Raw genomic sequence first — 17647 nt, 5'->3', positions numbered from 1 at the left:
CACAGGGACCAGCCCACCCAAGAGGGACGTGCCTTGTGTTCCTGGTACGGGAAGTGAGCCGCCCGGGGCCATCTGGGATGTGTTTTCAAGGAAATCTTGAAAACAGCAGCTCCAGCCAGAGGTAAACAGGATTTCATTAAATCACGCCTGGCCCGAGGGACGGGGAGCGGGTGTCTGATTTCGCAAAAGCAGCCGTGTCCCTGTGCGATGCTCCTGGCAGCCATTTTGGTCAAAGACGTGCCTCCTCGGAGAAAATAAACAGACACAGCCCGTGTGCCTCCCACCTCCGGACGCCCACCATTTGTCCAGGTGGCATTTCCCAAAGCCTTCTGGCCAGTTGCACTTTCACCAGCTGGTTGGGAGTTAATCTCAGGATGTCTCTTGGATGGATATTAACACACCCTTGTTTGTTCTTTTGAAAATCAGGAAACCCAAACTGTGGGCGATTCAGCGTGTTGCCTAGTGTGGTGCAGCTGGGAGGCGGCCAGGCTGAGGTGCGCACCCAGGTCTTGTCACCTGCTGTCTAGTCCCTGAGTCAGCCCCTTAGGACCTGAATCTTCTGGTTGTTCCCCCAATTCTCTCATTCTGCCCGTTTGAAATGAAGGTTCATGACATGACGGCTTGGCTCTCATGATGGCCCTGGGAGATCCCCAGAACCGGGATCGCACCCATCTCAGATGGAGAAACAGGGGTCAGCAAAGCTGGTTACTAGCCCGGGTCACTTTGCCAGTTTGGGATCCATCTGGTTGCTGATCTGAGAACTTTTTCTGGTCCTGGACAGTGTCAGGCAAAGAGAGCCACACATTTGCCAGGGAAAAGCTCCAACTAATTTTCTAGACACTGGTTCCTGGGTAAAGCTTTCATGAACAGATTTGTTGGCAAACCCTTGGAACGAGTTTTCTCTTTCAGCCCTTCCTTTTGTAGCTGGGCCTGTGTGCCCTCTAGGTGGGGTTCAGATAAGTTTCCTGTGGCTCCTCTGGTCCATGGAGCTATGAACTTGGATCAGAGCACCTGAACTGTGAGCATTGTTATTCCTCACTAGCCACCCGATAGTAAGTGATTCTCCGTACTGCCTGAGGGCAGCGCCCGCACCAGGCATTTCTGCAGGGTTCTGCCTGCTTGCAGCGTTGCTACCTGGGTGAAGCACGCCCAGGCTAGCCGCAAAGCCCACAGAAACCCAAAGCCTGTAGAATGGGCAACGCTCCCTATCCAGAAAGGGAAGCACCCTCTGTGTGGTCCTTTGGGCTTGGCACATCATGTGACATGCACTGCCTTGCTCACCCTCAAATAACCACAGGACAAAGATGCTAGTTTCGCTATTTCAGAGACAGAAGCTGTACTTAAGTGACTTGGTCAGGGTCAGGTGACTTGGAAGGGGCACAGATGGATGTTGAACTCAGGGCATGGTATCAGTATCCACCAGTGCTCCCCTGCTCCGGTGGCCATTGGAGAGAAGTGATCCGGCTTTCTATTCTGTAAACACAGAGCCAGGGGAGGGGCCCAGGAGCCATGTCTTCAGCCCTAGGAACTCAGTGCTGGGAGGCTTGGGTGTGGTTGTTGAGTTCCAATGTCTTCTCTAGGGGATGGGAGAACTGAAGCCAAGTACTGGGGAAGGACTGTTCGATATCACAGCCAAGTTGGCTCTCTAAGGGCCCACACGCCCTCTATAAGCACTTTGGAAGTTGAGTCCTCTCCAAGGCACAGCTGGGGCAGTCTGTGGACAGCAGGAAGCCTGTGCCCTGCCCTCCAGGGCCCCAAAGAAGCTGATCCACAGGAGAACAGGGGTGGGTCTGTGCCTGGGGCCATTCGCTCCCATGCCTGTGCAGTTCCCCCGCCCGACCTTGCCTGTGGGTCCTCATCTTGCAGCTGTGTGTCAAAGCTCCCTGAACCATTCCTCCCTGTCTTTCCAGTGATATATGGTCGATCCTCACTCTCTCTTCTTTACATGCCATAAAGAGAGAAGTGGTTTAAGAAGTCCCAGGGGAGACAAGTTAGCTGATGATTGAAAGAGGCATCTCACTAAAACACTGAGAGCTCGGCCTCAGCTCTGCCACTTAAGTGCTGGTGGGTCTTTCCCAGCCAACCCATCCCCACTCCAGGCCCCTTCCTTGTCCACCCCAGTCCTCATTCAGGGACTCAGTTCAAATAGGAACATTGACCTCCAGAAAGAGCTTCATGTGCTTGCATGTCTGAGCATTAGGGGAGTCTTCAAAGCATAGAATTCTCCTGCTAAATACCAGCAAGACTCCTCTAGCACTAGGATAAAGCACTGGGACCCCCCAAGCACATTTCCAGTCTCTTTCTCCACTGATTTCTTCCCACCACCTTGGGCAGCTCAGAGACTCACCCTGGGCATCATGTGAGTCTATGATGAAAAGGTCAATCAGAAGCATTGTGAGCAATGGCTGCTTCTAAGGGATGTGTGTGTGTATGAGCCTGAGTACAAATGTGATATCTTGAAACTAGTTGGGGATAATAACCAGAGGTATTTTGGTAGTTACCCAGGAGCACTGGTAGCATACAGGAAAAGCTGCCTTCTCTGGCAGGGAGTGGGGAAGGGAGTCATTCATTCATTCAGTAACATCTTCACTGACTTCCTGCCATGTTCCAGTCTGTGCTAGGGGCTGGAATAAATGATGAGCAAAGGAGAAACATCCTTGCTCTCTCAACTCTTAAAGCCTGATTAGTAGGCAGACATCTACATACGTGACTATATAAGAATAAGATGAGAAAATACTAGAAAGGACAATACAGGCTGATGTGAGACAAATGTGAAGAAACAAAACTGAACTAACCTGGAGAAGAGGACGCCATGAGAAAGTGAACTCTGAACCAAGCCCTAGAGGATGAGAGATAAATAGGAGAAGAGGAGACAGAGGAAGAAATGCCTTTGGCAGAGGATGTGGCTTGTCCAAAGGCGCTGTGGCAGGGAGAAGCATAGCACAGTGGGCAGGCCGAAGAAGACCCAGGTCACTGAAGCTCAGAGTGGGGGGACGAGCGCTCAGAGCATGGAGGGGATGGGGGACACGGTAGGGTGGGCTAGGGCTGGTTCTTCCTCGTAAAAGGAATGCAAAGCCACCAGATAGTGTGAAGCTGAGCGCGCTCCGCAGACCTGTATTTAGGAAGGTCCTTCGGACAGCTTTGGTGGATGAGGGGTAGGGAACAGGGACAGGCAGATAAGAAAAAACAACTGTTTAAGAGGAGTTCCGGTTATCCATACAGATGGGATACAGATTAATATTATCATGTTAAGAGAAGTATGTATGGATACTTCACCACTGAAGAGCCTCCTGGTTGTCTCAGCAAGCCCCGAACTCACAGCACCCTGGGAGTCCCCAACATTGGGTCCCAGAAAACCCCATTCCCTGAGCCCCACCGCTCCGTGGTCCACATGGACCTCATTCCCAGCCCAAGATCCACACAGACTGGAGCCCTGGGCATGCGTGATCCCCGCTTGGAGCGTTGGTTTGGTCCTAGCACCTCCTCTCTCTAAACTTTAGTTCCCAGACTAGAGACATCATGACTTTTGCCTAGAGAAATAGCAAAGGTCCTCTCCAGCTCTAAAATTCTGTGCTTCTATTGGGAAAATGAACAGAAAAATAGCACAGGACATCTCATTCCAAATAAATCAAGGACGCTATGGACGCTCTCTAACTCCTAACCATACCTTTTCAACAAATTCCTTGTTCCCTCGGAACAATAGTTCAATGAAAATGTCCCGGGGATGGAAACTTTCATCTGTTTGGGTTCCTCCTCTATCTGCAGTGCCCCGGCCACTGCCTGACACGTCGTTCAATAAATTTACTGGCCAACTGGATTCAGTAGTTTATTAAGGATGCTTAATAACAAAGGACAACAAACTAGCTGGCTTTGAAATCATAAGAAGTCACTCTGACAGTTCTGGAGGGGAGACATCTGAAATCCAGATGCCGACAGGACCGTGCTCCTTCTGACACCTGCAGGGGAGAATCCTTCCTTGCTTCTTGCTAACTTCCAGGGATGGTGGCCGTCAATCCTTGGAGTTCCTTGGATCATAGATGCATCACTTCAGTTTCCACCTCTGCCCTCAAGTGGTCATCTCCCTCCTGTGTCTCTGTCTTTCCTTTCTTATAAGGACACCAACCACACTGGACTTGGGCCCACCCCAATAACCTTAACTTGATTCCCTCTGCAAAGACCCTTTTTCCAAATAAGATCACATTGACAGACTCTAGGAGTTGGTTCTCCATTACATCTTTTGGGGGACGTGATTCTGCTGTAACACTGAATAGATACTCAAACACGTCCTGGGATGTTCCATTCCTGACTTCTGTTTCTGAAGGGCTCCTGCTGGAGTGGGCTCCTTGCCACTTCCCGGCGGAGCCAGTGTTTCCTTTTCAGGATCCAACACAGCCTGGTGGTGGTGATGGTGGGGGTTGGGGCATCTTCTATTTCTAGATCCCTAAGGCTGGAAGGAATTTGGGGCCCATCTGGGCTTCCCCGTCATGTTCCAGCAGAGGAAAACTGAACCAAGGAAGGGACACAGGGCTGGCTCTGGGTCCCAGAGGAGGTAGGTTAAGCCTGCCCCATTTCTCCTTGGTCACTGTTTACAATCTGCCTGCATTCTAGAAGGGACTTACAGGAGGCTAATAGGGAGCTTGTATGGTTGCCTCAATTTGAAGCCCTGAACCATCTGGGGTGGGCTTGTGAAGGAGGAGTTAGAATGCATTTGCTCAAATTAAATAATTCTTGGGCTCTGTGAGGGTTCCTTTATGGCTGATTATGGGACGCATCTGCCAGCTCCTGCTGCCCCTGCCCTTTTGCCGGGGACAAGGCTGCTGAACCAGGAGATGAAACATACAGAAGAGACAGCAGACATTCCAGAGGGGCCCCAGGTTGACTCCAGAGTGGGGGTTCAGTCATGTCTGGGTGTGTTGGAAGGGCCCGCTGGGAGTTTATTTGCATGATGACTGCAGCTGTTTTCTATCGCTGTCATAAAAACAATTGCAAGCTTAGGGGCTCAAAAACAACTTGAGTTTATCAGTTCATAGTTCTGTGTGTCAGAAGTCTGGGTGAGCTGGGCAGGTTTCTCCAGTCCAGGTCTCACAAAGCCAAGGTCAGTGGGTGGGCCAGGACTCTTCTCTGGAGGTGCTGGGGGAGACTCTGGTCCCAGCCTCACCCAGTTCTGTCCTTTGTGATTTCCCCACTGAGCTCCTGTTCCCTCCTGGGTGTTGTGGGAGATCTCCGTCAGCCTGGTAAGACCCCCTACTTTCCTCACCCCATTGCCTGCTCTGTCTTCAAAGCCAGCAATGACACAGCAAATTCTTTTCATGATCCGATCTCTTCGGTTTCTTCTGCCTCAGTTCTTCTGTCTCCACTTGAGAAAGTTCTCTGCTTTTTAAGCTCACACGATTAGAGCAGGCCCACCCAACTAATTCAGATACTCTCCATGTTTTAAGCCCATAACCTTAATTATGCCTGCTAAGTCACAAAGAGTCAGACACAACTGAGCGACTGAACTGAACTGAAGTCATTTTTGCCATGTAACATAACCCATTCTAAGGTTCCAGTGATTAGGGTATGCATGCCTTTGGGAGATCCTCTGTTTCCTGGGACCCCAGTGATCCTAAAGGAAGAGGAAGCCTCAGGGGTTGGAGGGAGATCTGAGCCTGAGTTACAATTTGGCATCTTCCACTCATCTCAGCCCAGCGTCTTGGAGCAGAGAATGAAAAAAACGGGGGTAAGGGCTCAGCTGTTCCTGGAAGTAAAAATGAATGAGCTGTTTCTACAAAAATGTTCATAAGTTGGGAGCACTTTGCAACGTCTTTGTGAAGGTGTGATGCAGCAAATGGGACAGATCTCTTTTTCCCTTTAGTGCAAAGTATAGTTTCTCCTGCTGCCCAGGGGCTTAGAAGGGGCATCTCCCAGTGCAGCACCTCAGCACTGGCAGACTTGCCTGATGGCTGGGTGCTTGGCGGTGCTGGTGGCAGTGCTGAGGGCCGGAGGTAGTGCCAGACTCTGGGCCAGCCTAGGAAGACCACCTCCTGGGAAGCTTTGCTAGGTGGGCCTTGGGAGCAGTGGCTGTGCTGAGAGGTCTTCATGGAACCTTTGGAACAAGGAGTCCACTGGAAGCAGCCCTTCTTGGGAGGGCTGGATAAAAATGGAGCTAACGTGACCATCACAGGCTGGTGGGGAATACTGCTGGGATTGTATGTGTGTGTGTGAATATAGTTATACGAGTATAGATTTATGTAATCACCATCACAATTAAGATAGAGAGCAGTTCCATCACTCATCCCCCCACAGAATTCCTTGTGCTGCTGCTTTTGTCACCCCCATACCTGTATCCCATGCAACCACTGATCTATTCTCCTTCTCCATAGTTTGCCTTTTCCAGAATGTCATAGAAGTGCAATCAGACCACATGTAAACTTATGAGGTAGCTTTTTGCTCGGCCTAATGCCTTTGAGATGAGCTCATGTTGCGACGTGCATTAAAACCCCTTCTTTGTTATTGCTGAGTACTTAGTATTCCAGTGTTTAAATGGATCACAGTGTGTTTATCCATTCACCCACGGAAGGACATTTAGGCTGTTTCCATTTGGGGCAATTATAAATGGAGTGCTATTTGCATGAACACATTTTTATTTCTCTTGAGTAAATGCCCAGTAATGAATCACTAGGTCATGTGGTATGTGTATGTTTAACTTTAAAAGAAACTACTGAACTGTTTTCCAGAATGGCTGTTCGTTTTTGCATTCTCTCCAGCAATATATAGCGTTCCAGTTGCTCCATATACTCACCAGCATTTGTGGGATTTTGTTTGTTTTTTGTTTTTGCCATTCTGATAGATTCTGATGGTATCTTGGATGTTTATTTTATTTTGAATTTCATGAACTTATTGGCCATCTGTGTGTCTTCTTTGGGGAAATGTCTCAATTGCTTGCCCAATTTTTTTATTGGGTCGTTTATGTTCCTTCTGTTGAACTTTGAGAGTTATTTGTGTATTCTGGATACAAGTCCTTTGTCAGGTATGTGGTTTACAAATATTGTCTCTCAGTCTGTAGTTCATCTTTTCATTTTCTTAACAGTGTCTTTCATGGGAAAAAAGCTTTAATGAAGGCCCATTCATCAACTCATTTCTTTAATGAATGATGCTTTTAATGTCACTTCTAAGAACTCTGCCTGACTCAAGGTCATGAAGATGTTCCCTGATGTTTTCTTCTAAAGGTTTAATCATTTTAATTTAGATCTATAATCCGTTTTGTGTAAAGAATGTGTGAACTTGTTTTTTTTTTGTTTCATTTTGTATTTTGCAATGGGTATTGAATTGTTCCATTGCTACTTCTTACAGAGATAATCTCATCTCTATTGAATTTATCAAAAATCAGTTGGTCATATTTGTATCTATTTCTGGGTTATTTATTATGTTTTATCAATTTACTTGTTACGAAGGCCCAGCAGTCTTGATTTTGTTGTTGTTCAGTCTCTAAGTCGTGTTCGACTCTCTGTGACCCCTTGGACACCAGACTTCCCTGTGCTTCACTATGTCCCAGAGTTTGCTCAAACTCATGTCCATTGAGTCAGCGATGCTATCTAACCATCTCATCCTGTCACCTGCTTCCCTTCCTGCCCTCAATCTTTCCCAGCATCAGGGTCTTTTCCAGTGAGTCAGGTCTTTGCATCCGGTGGCCATGGTATTGAGCTTCATCTTCGGCATCAGTCCCTCCAATGAATATTCAAGGTTAATTTCCTTTAGGATTAACTGCTTTAATCTCCCTGAAGTCCAGGGGACTTTAAAGAGTCTTCACTTGATTACTGGAGCTTTAAAATGGGGTAGTGTCACTTCTCTAAATCTTTTTTTTTTTTTCAAATTTGTTATGGCTATTCTAGTTCCTTTTTCTATAAATTTTAGAATCAGCTTGTCCATATCTACAAAACATTCTGCTGGGATTTTGATTGGGAGTGCCTTAAATCTATAGAACAATTTGAGGGAAAACTGACTTCTTAACCATATTGAGTCTTTCAATCCAGAAACACAGTATGTCTCTCCACTTATTTAGATGTTATTCCTTTAATAAGCATTTTGTAGTGTTTATCATGCAAGTCCTGAAGATGTTTTCTTAGATTTATTTAATTTGGGGGAACTTTGTACATAAGTAATTAAATGTTGTACATGGTATTGATTTTTAAAATTCTGGCTTCCAATTGCTTATTACCAGCATATAAAAATATGATAGATTTTTTCATGTTGACCTTATATCGTGCAACCTTGCTAAACTCAATAATAAGTATTTTTGTTTTGTTTTTTTGTAGATTCTTTGTGATTTTTTTTTCCTTTGGTCATGTTGCCTGTGAATAGGGATAGTTTTAGTTCTTCCTTTAAAATCTGTATGCCTTTTATCTGTTTTTCTTGCCTTATTGCGCTAGGGCTTCCAGTATGATACTGCGTAGCAGCTGCGAGAATGAACAACTTTGCCTTGTTCTCTGTTTTGGGAAGGCAAGCATTCAATCCTTCATTATTGAATTTTATGTTAGCCATGAAATTTTTGTAGATACTCTAAATCAAGTTAAGGAAGTTCTCCTCTAATCATTGTTTGCTGAAACTTTTGTCACAAATGTATGTTGAATTTTGTTAAATTTTTTCTGCACCGATTGATATGATTGTGTGGCTTTTATTATTTAACCTATTAATATTATAGCTTGTGTTCATTAGTTTTAAAACATTTAACTAATCTCCATTCCTGAAATAAATCCAATTCTGTGGTCATGTATTATTTTTTAATATATTTTGCTAATATTTCCTTGAATATATTTGCATGTTCATGTGGGGTACTGGTGTATAGCTTTTTCTTCTAGTGCTGTTTTTGTATGATTTTGACTTTGGGGTAGTGACGGCCTTATCAAATGAGTCAAGAGGTTATTCCTTCTATTTTTTGGAAATTATTATATACAGTCAGTATAATTTTTCTTTAAATATCTGGCAGAATATGGCAATAAAATTATCTTGGCCTGGAGTTTGAATGACAAACTCTTTTTATTTAATAAATATAGGACTATTCTCATTATCTATTTCTTCCTAGTGACTTTTAGTCATTTATTGCTTTCAAGTAATAAGTCCATTTCTTTTAAGTTATTGAATTTATGTGCATAAATTCATTTATAGTGTTCTCTTTTTACCCTTTCAGTATCTATGGGATCTATGACTTTGGAAGTTTGAGGGGACTTAAAAATAACACCCCCTGTCTTCCCCCATTGCTCAGGAAGGGATCAGGCAGTAGCCGTTGATCCTGATAAAGCCAACTTGGTGAACATTAATTTGCTTTAGATGGGAGGCTCGCTAACACACCTGGTATGGTACTCAACCATCTAATCATAGTAGTTTTGAAAAACACAGGCTCTGTTACACTAGCCAGCCTCTGCAAAACCTGTGGCTTGTAGGGATGTGCTCTCTGCAGATGATAGATTTCAAAGTAGCAAGAAGAAAAGAAGTCCCTGTTGCTAGAGACTGAATGTTTGTGTCTCCCCGAAATGCACTTGTTGAAACCTAATTCCCAATGTGATGTTGTTCGGAAGTGAGGCCTTTGAGAGGTGATTGGGTCATGAGGATGGAGTCATCATGAATGGGGATTAATGCCCTTGTAAAGGAGACCCCTTTCTACCATGTGAGGACACAGTAAGAAGATGGCCTTCTGTGAACTGGAAAGCAGGTTCTCACCAGGCTCTGAATCTGCTGGTAGCTTGATCTTGGGCTTTCCAGGCTTCAGAACTGTGATAAATAATGTTTGATGTTAAGCCAGCCAGTTTCAGGTGTCTTTGTTATAGCAGCCTGAATGGACTAAGATGCCCTGCATGTCCATTTCCTTCTCAAACACTCGCCAGACAAGGTGGGTGTAGAGTGTTAGGCTAGTAGAGGTTGCTCAGCACTGAAGCAAGAGCTAGGGGGAAGGAGATTCCCCTTCAATAACTCACAATAACTGTACTCTAATCACAGTGGAAATAACTGGAGAAGTTGGGGAGGGGAGGTGACCTCATGTCCCACAATAACTGGTGAGAACAAGAGCCAAATAAATCTCCCTGGTTAGACTAATGTCATATGCAGGTTCATGTCTAACACAGGTTACAAAAATCACAATGGGATACACTAAATTTTGGATCAGACCTTTGTGACAGTGTTGTGACAATATGGAGGAAGTGATGACCAAGTGTAGAGTCCAGAATGAGAGTAGAGTCAGGCCAGACTTCATGGAAGGAGTGTGACTTACATAAGTAATGGACGGGAAGGGGCTAGAACTCAGGGGGATGGTGAATGGGGAGGAGTGAGGGGGATAACGTGGGAGAAGTGGGTTGGAATGGGATGGAAAAGGGTTTGAAATGTCATGCTAAGAGTCAGGGGTACTCTTTTAGGGAGAGGAGCTAGGGAGGTGTTCATTAAGAACAGTGCTAGGGGAGACACATCTTGGAAAGTAGTGAAATATCTCCAAAGCATTAGCAAAAGTCATTGCTCAAGGCCCCAGGTTAGTGCCCATCTTCCCTCACTCTTCCTCCAACTCCACCTCTCTGATGCCCTCCCCTGGGGCCCTTGGACCCCATCACAAGCCAGCAAGCGGAAATTAATGCCTGGCTCTGCAGGCCACTGCTTTGGTCTGTGGCTGAGGTCTATCCCGATGTTCTTGGGGGTTGGTGCCCATGTATCCTGGCTCTTAGGTGATTTTTAAAAAAAAAAAAAACTATTTGCCATCAACCCATTTCCATTTTGAGAGTTTGAGGAAGAACAGTTTAAGACCACTCAGTGGTTGTTCCTACCCATTCGGTGGTCTGAGCAGTTTTCAGCAGCAGGCTGAGCACTCCAGTCTTCACAGGGGAGTTGAATAGTCTCAGAGGGCACCTGCATGCCTTCAGACCCCCAGCTCAGGTTGCGGAGCTGGAGCAGTGAAAATTCCTCCTTGGTCACAGTCTTGTCAGTTGCTGCCTGCTCTTCCTTTGCAGTCTTTTCAGAATCTCTGCAGAAGCAGAGATGAGGCATGACCTTCCATGGGGATTCACTGGAGATGCCATGCATATGCAGAACTTCCTGGGCAAACAGCCACCACATCAGATCCACTGAGTGAGCTCTCTCATCTTTGCATGGGATGGCGGCAGCCACAGAGCACAGAGGAGTGTTTGTATTATACAGAGCAGTGGTTGGCAGGTTAGTGTAAGGGGCTTCTGTGAGACTCTGGTGGTCAGCCCAGGGATCAGTAACCACCAGAAGGCTGCCCTGATCAGGTTAGTGAAAGTTCCAGGAGTGAAGCGGCCAGCAGCAGGAGGGGCTCGAGGGGCAGCAGATTTGTTGGCCAGTATTCCCAGAGGATATGACACTGGGTCATCAGTTGAGTTTTCAGTGGCATCTTGATAACTCAACTCCCAGTTGAGTTATCAGTGGCATAAGCCATGTGCATAAGCTTCGGCCAGGTCTCCTTCAGATTTATGATGGAGGCACCATCCTTCTTCCTTCTGTAGATGTACTACTCCACCTGGAAGTCAAGGTTGGTGCTACCTCACTGGGTTCCTGATGCAAGGAGTTTGAGGAACTCCTTCTCCTTCATTTGCAGGACACTGAGGGCTCTGGATATTGTGAAAGTTTCCTTTTAAGTTCCAGCAAGAATCCAGAACTATGTCATATGGACCATTTTCTGGGTAGTGCAGAAAGGTGATTCTTTGGTATTTTGTCTCTCCACCTTCAGCAGCCATGAGGACGTGATGGGGAAGCAAGAATTCATGCTGCCCAGGGATCTTGCCCTTCCACTCTGAGCTCTCAAGTCCTTCATCTGAACGTGGCAGGCACAAGACCGCAGATCTTGGAGAACTCCTCATGTTTGGATTTAAAAACAAAACCATAGCATTTCATAGAATTATTTTCCCTCAATAGAATAAAAGTTCCAGGAGAGAAAAGTAGTTCCTTTGGACCCTGCTCTCCCTTTAAGTCAAGTAAACATCTGTCAAGGAGGAACAAGACAGAATTCCTTGTGATCAGATGCTCCTGGTTCTACAGCAATTTATCAAAGCCCTTCTCATCAATTAGAGAAATATTTGAAAAATCATCACAGCTCTTGCAAGCGCCTCATGTATAATTCAAAGCGGTGGCTCCGGATGGAGTGAGGAAGCTACAGAAGTGAGCACTGCCTTTTGAAGGTAAACCTGCCTATTGTTCCTTTCATCCCAAACCTAGGAACAAACTCCGGGGCCCTTGAAAATTGTATTTCTACTGAAGTGTAGACATCTTAAGCCTGACGTGTAGACACTTTACCTCCCAGTGAGCCCCCTATAGGGACACCGTTCCTCAGTTCTTGGAAACTAGGTGTCCCTATGAGATTACGACAATGAGAAGGGACCCCTCTCATGTGGGCAGTATTCTGCTTTTTAATCCCAGGCTCCAATACCAAGTGATTCAAAGAAGGCAACCAATAAAGAAAAAACAGACAAGTGGTCAAATGATAACCATGTAAACGCACCCTCACTTTTCTGTTTTCACTTGCTAGTCCCACAAGTCAGGTATTATCTTGATTTTATAGATGGGCAGACTAAAACAGAGAGTTGAAATGACTTGCTCAGGGTTGCACAGCAGATTTACAGCGAATAGTGTTTGTACTTCGACCACCAGACACTTTCTCTGTGGGTACAAACCCAAATTTTAATTTTGGTTCTGTTGCTCGACTTGAACAATAGGGAAACCCAAGAGTGAGAAATTGATCTTTTTTTGTTTTTTCATTGAAATTTGGTTTGGAATAAAAAGGTTTATATAAAAAATATCAAATACTTTTTGCTAAGTACAGTGGCTATATTGCTTATGCTATTTAAACCTCCGTGTACCTGAATTACATTTAACAGTTTCAATTAATTTTACTTTTGAATTGCACTAATGGGCGACTCAGTGGTGAAGAATCCACCAGCTAAGGCAGGAGACACAGGAGACTCGGGTTTGATCCCTGGGTGGAGAAGATCTCCTGGGGGAGGAAATGGCAACCCACTCCACCATCCTTGCCTGGAAAATCCCATGGACAGAGGAGCCTGCTGGGCTACAGTCCATGGGGTCACAAAGAGCTGGTTAAGACTGAGCGACTGAACACACATGCACGCAATAGCATGTAGGGGCCACAAGATTTAAGACCCCAGCACCACCAGCTCAGGGCACAGAGCTGACACAGGGAGGCATAGGAAACATGTATCTGTACAGTGGAGGAACTGCTTCCTTTGGATTCGATCTAGAAGTCACTCTTCTTGTGTTCACACATGGTCTCCTCCTGCCCTTGCAATATAAGCAACAGAGGTAGCTCTGAGTGGGACAGGGTGGGCTCTCTAGGATTCCTTGTGCAGGGGTGAGCAGGCCAGACCCTCTGCAGGGTATGTGCAGTGGCAGGCAGACAGCCCTCAGCTCTGTGCTCGAGGAGGTAGGGGACACCGGAAATCTGGTAGGTGAAGACCAGACTCTAAGTAGTTCTGAGGGCAGAAAATGAGCATCCTCTTCCATGAGTGAGGAGGCTTTTTGAAGGTAAATGAGAGAGTCCATCGCAGATCAAATAGGCCAGCAGGCAAACCGTGGGTGTAGGGAAGAGGGCCCAGAAGCTATACAGCACAAGCAGAAATATCCACTGGGACTGGGTGATGAAGGCTGGCCCCCTAGGAGGAGAGGTGCACATGGGAAGGGTCTGGCCTGGCCTCACTACTCTGGGCCCAGCCCCCAGCACAGTGTCTAGAACTCAGCAGATGCTCAGCAAAGTGAAAGAAGGTGCTCCGGCTTCACTTCCTGCAGAAGCTGACTAAGATGCTCCAGAATGCCAACAAGGACCTACTGTGGAGCACATTTAACTCTGCTCAATCTGATGCGCCAGCCTGGAGGGGAGCGGCGCCTCGGGGGAGAACGGATAATGTGTATGGATGGCCGAGTCCCTTCTCTGTTCACCTGAAACAACCACAACATTGTTGATCGGCTGTAACCCAATACAAAATTAAAAATTTGAAGTTTGAAAAAAATATGTATATACTAAAGATGCCCCAGTGTGAGCTAGGGCCCCCTCTTCTGAGCTCCCATGATACCCCAGGCTTGCACATCACCAAAATACAGTCACATTGCCTTATAATGATCTGATGTCCAGTCTGCTTCCTTCCTAGAACCCTGTCTGCATTCCCAGCATCTCCTCTAGCATATGGTACATATTAAGCCCTAAAGGAAGGAGGGACAGATGGGAGGGAAGAAGGGTTTCATCAGCTACTTGGGGCTAAGGATTTCACCAATAACTGAAAGAAGAGAAGAAATTGGGAGTTAATAGGAGGCCTCACTGTACATCGTCTCAAGGATGCTGGATATAATTATGCTGCTGTAAACGCCATAAGGAATCATACATAGTTCTCCTCCTATAGTGGAAGCTTGGTCATGCTGTTATTCTGCCAGAGTGTGAGTCTCAAGATATCACAGTCTTTCTTGGTTATTATTGTTTCACTCAGTTCAGTTCAGTCACTCGGTTGTCTGACTCTTTGTAACCCCATGGACTGCAGCATGCTAGGCTTCCCTGTCCATCACCAACTCCTGGAGCTTGCTCAGGCTCATCTTCATTGAATTGGTGATGCCATCCAACCATCTCATCCTCTGTCATGCCCTTCTCCTCCTGCTTTCAATCTTTCCCAGAATCAGGGTCTTTTCTAATGAGTCAGCTCTTCGCATCAGGTAGCCAAAGTATTGGAGCTTCAGCTTCAGCATCAGTCCTTCCAATGAACACTCAGGACTGACATCCTTTCAGATTGACTGAATCTCCTTGCAGTCCAAGGGATTCTCAAGAGTCTTTTCCAATACCACAGTTTAAAAGCATCAATTCTTCAGTATTCAGCTTTTTTTATGGTCCAACTCTCACATCCATACATGACTCCTGGAAAAACCATAGACTTGACTAGACAGACCTTTGTTGGCAAAGTAATGTCTCTGCTTTTTAATATGCTGTCTAGGTTGGGCATAGCTATTCTTCCAAGGAGTAAGCATCTCTTAATTTCATGGCTACAGTCACCATCTGCAGTAATTTTGGAGCCCCCCAAAATAAAGTCTGTCACTGTTTCCATTGTTTCCCCATTATTTGCTATGAAGTGATGAGACTGGATGTCATGATCTTAGTTTTCTAAATGTTGAGTTTTAAGTCAACTTTTTCACTTTCCTCTTTTACTTTCATCAAAAGAAGAAGCTCTGTAATTCTTCACTTCCTGCAATAAGGGTGGTGTCATCTGCATATCTGAGGTTATTGATATTTCTCCCGACAATCTTGATTCCAGCTTGTGCTTCATCCAGTCTGGCATTTTGCATGATGTACTCTGCATATAAGTTAAATAAGCAGGGTGATAATATACAGCTTTGATGTACTCCTTTCCCAATTTGGAACCAGTCTGTTGTTCCATATCTGGTTCTAACTGTTGCTTCTTGACCTGCATACAGATTTCTCAGGAGGCAGGTAAAGTGATCTGGTGTTCCCATCTCTTTCAGAATTTTCCACAGTGATCCACACAGCCAAAGGCTTTGGCATAGTCAATAAAGCAGAAGTAGATGTTTTTCTGGAATTCTCTTGCTTTTTTGATGATCCAACAGATGTTGGCAGTTTGACCTCTGGTTCCTCTGCCTTTTCTAAATCCAGCTTGAACATCTGGAGGTTCTCAGTTCATGTACTGTTGAAGCCTGGCTTGGAGAATTTTGAGCATTACTTTGATAGCATGTGAGATGAACGTAATTGTGTGGTAGTTGAGCATTCTTTGGCCTTGCCTTTCTTTGGGATTGGAATGAAAACTGACCTTTTCCAGTCCTGTGTACACTGCTGAGTTTTCCAAATTTTCTGGCATATTGAGTGCAGCACTTTCACAGCATCATCTTTTAGGATTTCAAATAGCTCAACTGGAATTCCATCACCTCCACTAGCTTTGTTCATAGTTATGCTTCCTAAGGCCCACTTGACTTCGTACTCCAGGATGTCTGGTTTTAGGTGAGTGATCACAGCATCGTGGTTATCTGGGTCGTGAAGATCTTTTTTGTACAGTTCTTCTGTGTATTCTTGCCACTTCTTAGTATCTTCTGCTTCTGTTAGGCCCATACCATTTCTGTCCTTTATTGAGCTCATCTTTGCATGAAATGTTCCTTTGGTGTCTCTAATTTTCTTGAAGAGATCTCTAGTCTTTCTCATTCTATTGTTTTCCTCTATTTCTTTGCATTGATCACTGAGGAAGGCTTTCTTATCTCTCCTTGCTGTTCTTTGGAATTCTGCATTCAGATGGGCATATCTTTCTTTTTCTCCTTTACCTTTCACTTTTCTTCTTTTCTCAGGCAACCATTTTGCCTTTTTACATTTATTTTTCTTGGGGATAGTCTTAATCACTGCCTCCTGTACAATGTCACGAACTCTGTCCTCTGTCCATAGTTCTTCAGGCACTCTATCAAATCTAATCCCTTGAATCTATTTGTCACTTCCACTGTATAATCGTAAGGGATTTAATTTCTTCATTAGTACCTGGTATATAACAACTTAATACAAATTGGTTGAAAGCATGAATGAACAGTGAATGAACTGGGCCTTTTATGTTCTTTATAAAGTCCTGGTTTACTGAGCCTATCTGTGTGTGGTTCTCATGGTTCTCAGGGTCAGCTGTACCCATGATGATGAGAGCTCATAGCCTGAGGCCCACAGGAGATGCTCAAGCCAGCGGCTCGTTGCTGCACACAGGCTCCTCCCTCAAAATGTTCAACCTCACAGTTAAACCATGTGGGGCCTCCAGGTGGAGGAGGGACCTCTGCTGAATCCAGTGGCCCTACCTTTAGAACAGGTGTGAATGTGAGAATGGTCCTTCCCTTTACTGGGCTCATCTTCCCCTCTATGAAATGAGAAGGCTGCCCAAGATGATCCCAAAGCTTTCCCAGCATTTCAGGCAGCGATGAGGAGGGAGGCGGAAATGGCAGTGGCATCCTAGTATTTTCTCTTGGCAGTTCCACCCCAAGTTCCCAGGATTCTTGGGATCAGGGTGGTTGTGTGGGATGAGCTTCGAGGAGATGTGAGTAAGCATAAGTTAGCACCCCTGCTCGGGGCATAGGAAAACATGTCAGAGACATGGAGGGGGACCTGCCTTCTCTATGGAGACAGCAGACTTCCAGACTAAAGATGGGGCCTGCCTCCCAGTGGGAAAGGGGCTGCAGGGGCTCCCTGCCTCCAGGTGGAGGGATGGAAACAAGCTGAACTCAGCAATGAGTGCCTGCTGTTAGTTTGTTTTTCTTAAAACATTTTGGGGCAAGAAGATACAAACTATCTAGAAATCCAACAAATGCTGTGGATGTCCTCTCTTCAGAAAAATGCACAGACATCTGACTTTCTGCATCTGGTGCAAGAAAGGGGGATGGACTCCTTAAAGTACACGTCTGAGCTCTGGGACCCCAATAACAAAGCCATCCATGGCAGAAAGAAAGGGCAGGAGGAGTCCTGGGTCCTACCTCTCATCCAGGCTCTGCTCCGTCTTGCTGTACCTTTGCTGCCTTGGATGGCCTCAGTCTTGCCATCTGTAAAATGGATGACATGGAAGAGGAATCCTTCGTGGATTCTATCCTAGGATTTGGTTATCACAAGCACACCCTCTAAGAGCAGCTGTGGGGTGTTGAGGCTGCTCTCCTACTG

At 45.7% G+C, this 17647-nt stretch overlaps 1 protein-coding gene and 1 pseudogene across 6 annotated transcripts in view; one reads left to right on the top strand and one right to left on the bottom strand.

The window, feature by feature from the left end:
- Positions 1-14098, top strand: part of LOC147342852 (uncharacterized) — a 239908-nt gene extending 225810 nt beyond the window's left edge. For 3 of the 6 annotated variants that reach the window (XR_015156751.1, XR_015156750.1, XR_015156752.1), the window contains 2 exons: positions 11705-12152; positions 13771-14098. Coding sequence is in view for 1 of the 6 variants with exons in the window: in XM_086381801.1 (XP_086237927.1) it covers positions 11705-11721 (17 nt within the window). In the remaining 5 variants the exon portion in view is untranslated. Of the gene's footprint in view, positions 1-4367; positions 4550-5021; positions 5235-11704 lie in introns of those variants that run through there. The other 3 variants (XR_015156753.1, XR_015156749.1, XM_086381801.1) reach the window with 3 other exon arrangements.
- On the bottom strand, positions 10758-11587 carry LOC147342853 (small ribosomal subunit protein uS2-like; annotated as a pseudogene).
- Positions 14099-17647: the final 3549 nt, after the last annotated feature.

The sequence above is a fragment of the Bos grunniens genome, chromosome 28 (genome assembly GCF_055505025.1).
Source record: "Bos grunniens cultivar Pamir isolate PY7600 chromosome 28, Bosgru_T2T1.0, whole genome shotgun sequence".
Lineage (NCBI taxonomy): Eukaryota > Metazoa > Chordata > Mammalia > Artiodactyla > Bovidae > Bos > Bos grunniens.
This window is presented reverse-complemented; position numbering and strand designations above follow the sequence as displayed.